At 42.7% G+C, this 9,488-nt stretch overlaps 1 protein-coding gene across 1 annotated transcript; it reads left to right on the plus strand.

Annotated features, from left to right (window-relative positions):
• On the plus strand, positions 1-9,201 carry LOC135541231 (adhesion G-protein coupled receptor G7-like). Its single transcript, XM_064967329.1, has 15 exons — positions 1-2,002; positions 2,397-2,498; positions 2,627-2,724; positions 3,297-3,440; positions 3,564-3,649; positions 3,757-3,890; positions 4,104-4,217; positions 4,666-4,835; positions 5,371-5,523; positions 5,667-5,779; positions 6,035-6,366; positions 6,620-6,701; positions 7,147-7,305; positions 8,394-8,553; positions 8,795-9,201. Exons 1-15 carry the CDS (start codon positions 1,324-1,326, stop codon positions 9,005-9,007), a joined length of 2,739 nt encoding a protein of 912 aa, XP_064823401.1. The 5' UTR covers positions 1-1,323; the 3' UTR covers positions 9,008-9,201.
• The last annotated feature ends 287 nt before the right edge of the window (positions 9,202-9,488 follow it).

The following is a 9,488-nucleotide window of genomic DNA, read 5'->3' on the forward strand; positions in this document are numbered from 1 at the left end:
AACACTCCAACTACCGAATGTCCAACTACTGACACTCCAATTACCGACTTTCCAACTACCAACACTCCAACTATCGATACTCCAACTACCGACCCTCCAACTACCGACTCTCCAACAACCGACACTCCAACAACCGGCACGCTATCAACCAGCACGCCAACAAACGACACGTCAACATCTGACACTACAGCTACCAACACTCCAGCAACCAACACTCCAGCAACCAACATTCCAGCAACCAACACTCCAGCAACAGACACTCCAGCAACAGACACTCCAGCAACAGACACTCCAGCAACAGACACTCCAGGAACCAACACTCCAGCAACAGACACTCCAGCAACAGACACTCCAGCAACAGACACTCCAGCATCAGACACTCCAGCAACCAACACTCCAGCAACAGACACTCCAGCAACAGACACTCCAGCAACCAACACTCCAGCAACCAACACTCCAGCAACAGACACTCCAGCAACCAACACTCCAGCAACAGACACTCCAGCAACAGACACTCCAACTACTGACACTCCAACTACAGTCACTAAAACTATCAACTCTCCAACTACCGACTTTCCAACTACCAACACTCCAACTATTGATACTCCAACTACCGTCCCTCCAACTACCGACTCTCCAACAACCAACACTCCAACAACCGGCACGCTATCAACCAGCACGCCAACAAACGACACGTCAACATCTGACACTACAGCTACCAACACTCCAGCAACCAACACTCCAGCAACCGACACTCCAGCAACCGACACTCCAGCAACAGACACTCCAGCAACAGACACTCCAGCAACAGACACTCCAGCAACAGACACTCCAGCAACCAACACTCCAGAAACAGACACTCCAACTACTGACACTCCAACTACAGTCACTAAAACTATCAACTCTCCAACTACCGACTGTCCAACTACCGACTGTCCAACTACTGACTGTCCAACTACCGACCCTCCAACTACCGACTGTCCAACTACCTACACTCCAACTACCAGCACTCCAAATACCGACACTCCAACTACCGACACTCCAATTACCGACACTCCAACAACAGGCACGCTATCAACCGGTACGCCAACAACCGACACGTCAACATCTGACACTACAGCTACCAACACTCCAGCAACCAACACTCCAGCAACCAACACTCCAGCAACGGACATTCCAACTACCGACGCTCCAACTACTGACGCTCCAACTACTGGCTGTCCAACTACTGACTGTCCAACTGTCGACTTCACAACTACCGACACTCCAAATACCGGCACGATATCAACCGGCACACCGACATCTGACACGCCAACAACCGACATGCCAACAACCGAGACGCCAACAACTGACATTCCAACTACCAACATTTCAACTACTGAACATACTTCACTTCCATACACAATAGTGTGTGGACCAATTACCACCACCCCCACCACCACCACCCCCACCACAACCTCTACCACCACCCCCACCATCACCTCTCCCACCAGACCCTCTCCCACCACCATCTCTCCCACCACCCCCACCACCAGCTCTCCCATCACCACCTCTACCACACACTCTCCCACCACCTCTACCACCACCCCCACCATTCCCTTTCCCACCACCACCTCTCCCACCACCACCTCTCCCACAATTCCCACCACCAACTCTCCCACCACCTCTACCACCACCCCCAACATCATCTCTCCCACCACCACATCTCCCACAATCCCAACCACCACCTCTACCACCACCCCCAACATCATCTCTCCCACCACCACCTCTCCCACAATCCCAACCACCACCTCTCCCACCACAACATTTCCCACAATCCCCACCACCACCTCTCCTACAGTCCCCAGCACCACCATCTCCTCTCCCACCACCATCTCTCCCACCACCTCTCCCACCACCACCTCGACCACCACTCCTCCTCTGGTCTGTATCAACGGTGGTAAACTACAGAGTCAAGTTTGTATCTGTCCTGATGAGTGGACTGGAGAGACCTGTTCAGATGGTACATTCACAGTACACACCACTACACTACTATACCTAACCCTGGATCTCACATTCACAGTACACACCACTACACTACTATACCTAACCCTGGATCTCACATTCACAGTACACACCACTACACTACTATACCTAACCCTGGATCTCACATTCACAGTACACACCACTACACTACTATACCTAACCCTGGATCTCACATTCACAGTACACACCACTACACTACTATACATAACCCTGGATCTCACATTCACAGTACACACCACTACACTACTATAACTAACCCTGGATCTCACATTCACAGTACACACCACTACACTACTATACCTAAACCCTGGATCTCACATTCAGAATGTATATTTCATGTTTGCATGTTGAAATGTATTTTAATTCGATAGGGAATTTCTGCAATTCCACCAGCAAGGATGGATTCTCCTTCCCAAGAACAACGGTTGGCTGGTCTGCTTATTCAGAAGTGTTGCGTGATAAGAAGACAACCAGTATGTTACTTTTATTCACCTACAATGAAACCATTTGATTATTTTGTTACAATCCTAATTAATGTTGTATTAGGTAAAACAAAACCTTGAGTATCTTTTTGTCTTGGTTCCTCAATCCGGTTTACCAGAAGCCTCAGCAAGATGTTTGAATGACACCGGCTCTCCAATGTTTGGTCCTCCTCACATTCTGCAGTATGAATTAACCCTCAATGACATTCAAGGAAATGTAAGTCAATAGGCATATTTTTTATGATCCTGATTTATGACCAGTCTTGATTTAGTGTTCTTCTTTCTTTGGGTCAATTATCTAAACCAACTCAACTACCTCATACCTCAATGCATTGACTCGATACTGGTACTCCCTGTATATAGCTTCGTGATTGTTATTTTATTGTGTTACTATTTCCTCAGGTGCTAATTTTGATACTTTTTACCTCTGCATTATTGGGTCGTAAGTGAGCATTTCACAGTAAAGTCTACATCTGCTGTATTTGGCCCCTGTGACAAATCAAATTTGATTTACAGTTATTATCATGAGGAGTCCATCTTACATTTTGAACACCTGGCGTTCACCTTCAACTCATGTATTCTGTCTTTTTACTCTGCTTAACAGTTGATGATGAACATAATTGTTTTATTTCTTGTGTTTTACATTACATTGAATTTGCATGCATTTGCATATATTTTTGTACTTTTTTGTACTGTTCCATGTTTGGAATTGAACCCACAACCCTGGCATTGCAAGTGCCTTGCTCTAGTAAAATCAAATGAATAAAATCCTTCTCTGTTCCTATTCAGATCTCCAGCAGTTCAGGTGATTTACTACAGTTAGCCTTCAGTACTCAGATCCTGACCTACCAAAAACATCAGCTGTCAGCTGACAACATCACCACAGCAGCTCAGATCGCTAACACGCTGCTTAAGTCTGCAAAAATCACAGAGGTATAACATGTTTTGAAATCAAGTCGTGAACTATGACATGTTCTGGAGAGAAACGTGAGGTTGTCACTGCAGTGATTTGAACACTTGAGGTTCATCCCCTGGTTTTGATTTTTGATGTTGCAGGACATCGCAGTGGCAGCTATAACTACCATCAGTCAGCTGCTGAATGCCAATAAGGAGAGTACACAGGAGAGAGATGCTGTCCAGAGGTATGTGTGTCTGTGTTTCTGCATACGTTTGATTTTACGTGTGTGCGTGTGCCTCTGCGTGTCTGCATGGGTGCATGTAAACAAATGGTTTTATGTTTCTCTCCCAGCCTCACAGAGACCCTGGAGAACTTTTCCCTGGACCAGCACAATAATGTGTCCTTGGTGGTTCAGCCCAACCTGGCAGTCCAGTCTGTCCAAGTACCAAGTGACACAGTAGGGATCCAGTTTACTGCTCTAACTGGTGAGTGAGACTGCTAGTGAACCTGCACACTGTAATTTAAAGTGATAATTTGTATCTGTGTTAATATACCAGACTGGTTCAAACAAAACAACAATTCAAATGTTTCTCCTCTGTTGGTCAGTAAGGTTTGGTATGGATTACAGACAAATACAGAAGTAACACTATATATTGCTCTGCTTTAAATTGCTAAATCAAATGAATCTCCTTCTCCAGGAAGTTCTGGCAATTTTGTGGCCAACAGAATTCATCTCAACATCAATACCTCTGAACTGATAGCTGACAAAGGAGGTTCTACCGATGTCCAGATTGTTATCAAATTCCCTCCAGGTGAGCCAATGTTGATATACAAACATAGTGTATAAACTCAAGCTTCAATTTCCTTGTTCAGCTTTCACTGAGAGAACTTAACTGCTCTTGGTGGTCGTCGAAATCAGGTAAGCAGTGTCAGATGAGATATGGATAAGTAAACTAATGATAAGTAAGTTGGCTTTCACAATAAGCCTACAAGGCAAGGTCAAGCTACTCATGTATATAAAGTCCTGATATGAAAAACATTCTCTCTCTCTCAAACACGCTCAATTAAATTCAAAGGGTTTTATTGGCATGGGAAACATATATTTACATTGCCAAAGCTAGTGAAATAGATAATAAACAAAGGTGAAAAAATGAACTGTAAACATTACATTCACAAAAGTTTCAATGGAATAGAGACATTTCAAATGTAATATTATGGCTATGTAGTGTTTTAACGATGTCTCTCTCTCTCTCCACTCAGTTTTACGTAGTAAAAACACAAACCACTCCATTGGTTTTGTGCTCTACCAAAATGACCGGTTCTTCAGGTCCAGGGCTTTCAGAGCTTCTTCAGGGACCAGGAGAAGGGTCATCTCTGCTAACCTGGGACAAGTGTCTGGGTTACATGTTGAGATGCTCTTCAAGCCCACAGTAAGATTCATCTTGGAATCAGTAAACACATAGTGGTCCAAATTCTCTGGGAAACACAATGGGAGGTTATCCATTATCTAGTTAGGGGGTAGGCAGCACAGTTCCTGGAGTGCTGCAGGTATTACAGGATGTTGTTCCAACTAGGCACTTCATCTGACCAACTGAGCTATTTGTTCAGTTCAGTGATTGCCTAAAGTCAGCACACCTGGTCTTCCAGGTCGTTTAAATCAAAACAGGATGTGCCTGTGGCCCTCCAGGACCAGGGTTGCCTAGCCTTGATCTAAGATATCAATTGACGCTTATCAGTCATAAGGAACAAAGAAGCATATTTTGGCCAGTGAACAAAAAAGCACACGTTGTATTGTATATAATATGATGTATAAAATATCTATTTTTTCTTTCCCAAATATGCTTAATGACCTGTTATACTTCACAATTTCCTTTATGATTATTATTTTTTCAATTAAGAATACTGTGAATGCATGTGTTTTTCTGAAGGATTTACAGTGAGATTGTTTCTGTTCTTACTTCTCAGACAGTCCCCAACGCCTCCCTCCATGACTTTGCCTGTGTGTGGTGGAACTACACGTTGAAAGACTGGAGCACCTTTGGCTGCTCCAAAGTCAACCACTCAGAAGACAGCCTGCGTTGTTTCTGTAATCACACCACTAACTTTGCTGTGCTGATGGTGAGTAGCTAGCTGACTTCATCTCTCTTTTACTGACCACACTCTGACATATATTTTACACCATTAGCAGGCTCCAGACACATGAGGGCAATGACTTTCTATATGACTGTGACAGAAACATATTTTTTATGTTCTTTCTACAGTCGTACAGGAAGGATTTTAAATACGCTGAAGCGCTAAACTGGATCACCATATTGGGATGCTCCATGTCCATCATAGGGTTGAGTTTAACAATAACATTCCAGATCGCAACCAGGTAAGATCCTACAGGGTTCCAGAACCAATTCAAAATATACAGTAACATTCCAGATCGTGACCCGGTAAGATCCTACAGGGTTCCAATTCCAATTCAAAATATTTGGTGCTTCTCAACAGTGTAAAGAAGCCCTTTGTCTGATCCAACAGGACTTGATAGGTGAAACCATTATAAAACCCACTATTAATGAACCAACACATCCATAACTACACATATAACTTCCCTAACATATTGTTGTCTATCACCTGTCCCCAGGAAATCACGCAAAACCAACCCAACAGTCCTCTTAGTGAGCATCTGCATGTGTCTTCTGATCTTCACCCTGCTCTTCATGTTGGGAGTGGACAACCCTCATAAACAGCTGGACAAACCTGAAATACAGGAGGACAACATTCTCCCCCCGTCCGACACACATACGGAGCAGGACAGAGGGACCTGTACTGCAGTGGCGGTCCTGCTGCAGTACTTCCTGTTGGGCACGTTCACCTGGAACACGCTGTTCGCCACACATGTCTTCCTGATGATCAGAAACAGCCTGACCACCAGCCCGTCTCACTTCACAGCCTATACCGTGGCCATCGGATGGGGTAGGACAGCATGGAGAAAAATAAACTATTTTGTTGTTTCAGAGGCTTTGGCTGGCATTAGCCCTGGGTTCCTTGAACCAAAACTAAGGCTAGGTGATATTTTCAGGCTCTAGTTAGCCTGAAATAGAACTTAAAAGCAACTTGTATAGTGATGTTGTGTCTTTAGAGGATGTACTGTATGTGTAGTGTCTATACTCTATATATGGCTGCATGCAAATCTACAAGACAATAACAACAACATTCTGTCTTTTAGGACTGCCTGCGGTTGTGGTGGCCCTCACCTTAGGAATTAGTTACAGAGTGGATGATCCACTGGGTTACAGGCAGGAGGAATTGTGAGTCAATAGTGTACTACACTACTACTGTACTACTTCTCTGTACTGGATTGTACTATACTATACTGTACTATACTATACTGAACTGTACTATACTACTTCTGTATTACTTCACTGTACTGTACTATACTACCACAACTACACCTGAGTACCGTTTTCTTTCTCTGTGGTTATTACATAATAGGTTCATTTTGAATTAAAGTAGGGCAATTGATTATCCCTGTCAGTTTTTCTATACATGTTTATTATGCATGTGAATAATTGGCGATATTAAAAGTAAAAAATATAGATAGAGTATATTATGAATGATCAATTTTTCTCCATAGTTTCTTGCTTACTTATACTACCGACCAGGTTTGATTAAAACCACGTTCTTCAAATAACAGGCATTCTGTTTTGTCTGTCATAGAGTTCCACTCTCAAACTCATTCATTTGACCTCTCAGCTGCTGGCTTGCTGCCCTCGATCCAAAGGGGAACTTTGATTTCAAGCTGCCAATGTTTTGGGGGTTCCTGATACCTGTGGCATTCATGCTTATCTTCAACACAGTGGTGTTGATATGTTTTGCAGTTACAACAGGCAAGACCAACCCACATTTAACCAGGTAACATTAATGGGGGCATGAGGTAGAAAATTGGAGTAACAAAGATCCATCTTGATTTAAATGCCTACTAACAAGCTTGTTAAGTTTAAATTGTCTTTCAACGAAAAGCCTATTATAAATTATTTATTTATTATTAGTTATTAGTAACAAAATCACAATTGAATAAGCACTGTGCTCTATCCCACTCACCCATTGGATGTCAAATGTTCTTCTACCACAGCATTACAGCAGTCTATTACAGCAGTCTATTACAGCAACAGCAGTCTATTACAGCAGTCTATTACAGCAGTCTATTACAGCAACAGCAGTCTATTACAGCAGTCTATTACAGCAGTCTATTACAGCAACAGCAGTCTATTACATCAGTCTATTACAGCAGTCTATTACAGCAACAGCAGTCTATTACAGCAGTCTATTACAGCAGTCTATTACAGCAACAGCAGTCTATTACAGCAGTCTATTACAGCAGTCTATTACAGCAACAGCAGTCTATTACAGCAGTCTATTACAGCAGTCTATTACAGCAACAGCAGTCTATTACAGCAGTCTATTACAGCAACAGCAGTCTATTACAGCAGTCTATTACAGCAGTCTATTACAGCAGTCTATTACAGCAGTCTATTACAGCAACAGCAGTCTATTACAGCAGTCTATTACAGCAGTCTATTACAGCAACAGCAGTCTATTACAGCAGTCTATTACAGCAACAGCAGTCTATTACAGCAGTCTATTACAGCAACAGCAGTCTATTACAGCAGTCTATTACAGCAGTCTATTACAGCAGTCTATTACAGCTGTCTATTACAGCAACAGCAGTCTATTACAGCAGTCTATTACAGCAGTCTATTACAGCAGTCTATTACAGCAGTCTATTACAGCAGTCTATTACAGCAACAGCAGTCTATTACAGCAGTCTATTACAGCAACAGCAGTCTATTACAGCAGTCTATTACAGCAGTCTATTACAGCAGTCTATTACAGCAACAGCAGTCTATTACAGCAGTCTATTACAGCAACAGCAATCTATTACAGCAGTCTATTACAGCAGTCTATTACAGCAGTCTAAGTATGTTGGTTATGTTTCCCAGTACAAGACACACATCGATGAAGAAGAAGTTCCTCCGTAGCTTCTCTCTGGCTGTGGTGCTCGGTCTCTCCTGGATCCTGGGCTATCTGTTGCTCATTACACAGAACCAGACCATGTACACCATACTCAACATCTCCTTCTGTGTTCTCACCACCACTCAGGTAGTAAACGTATGCACTCACTACTGTAAGTCCCTCTGGATAAGAGTGTCTGCTAAATGACTCAAATGTAAACTAGAAATACTTGTCTATTGTACCACAGAATCCAGACATGATTGAAAATTAGACACCTACTAAACATAAATAAATGGAGCTGCTCCTTATGGAAACGCTACCTTTTGTTTGTCCTTGTGTGTTCCTGAAAATACTTGATAATGAATGTCCTTGTGTTTTTGCTCCACAGGGTTTGCAGATTTTCATTTTGTTCACAGCAAGAACAGCAATATTCAAGAAAAAGTTGTCAAGTGCTTTGAAATCTGTCTCTAGTGTTGGGATCCCTCTTCACACTAGGAAGTTCAGTCTATGGCGAGGCGAGCACAGTGATAAAGTAGAATCATACACACATCTGGACACTGATCTGTCATCTCCACCTTGGTCCTCACAGACATCTAGCTGATGGGCTGTAAGTTCAACCTCTGTTGTAAAATATCTCATATACCTCCACTATTTTCCTATAATATACAGTATCATACACACAACATTTTGTATCAACGTATATTCACTGCAAATTCCCTCAGAAGTTGTGTCCAATGATTTTTATATATCCTGAACATATGTTCTTTATAAAATGTTACTGTTTTAAATAAATCTTTAATCATTCTCTTTAAAGCGGATGTTTGTAGTTTTTCATAGTGAGAAAAACCACTATTTTACACAATATCTCCGAAAATAGATTTAGACAGTGTAGCCCAGGGGTGTCAAACAAATGTTCCCCTCAGGCCACATTTGGTCATTACCGAGGTCAGATGGGACGCACTTAAAATTGATTAAGAAGCTTCTACTCCATCGGCCTGTACTGCACAGGAAGCAAGCTGCAGCTGCCAGTTCCATCTGTGGTAGAGGACTACAAGGCAACAAAAGCACGTCAGCCTATGATG

The sequence above is a fragment of the Oncorhynchus masou genome, chromosome 6, assembly GCF_036934945.1.
Source record: "Oncorhynchus masou masou isolate Uvic2021 chromosome 6, UVic_Omas_1.1, whole genome shotgun sequence".
NCBI classification, from domain to species: Eukaryota; Metazoa; Chordata; class Actinopteri; order Salmoniformes; family Salmonidae; genus Oncorhynchus; species Oncorhynchus masou.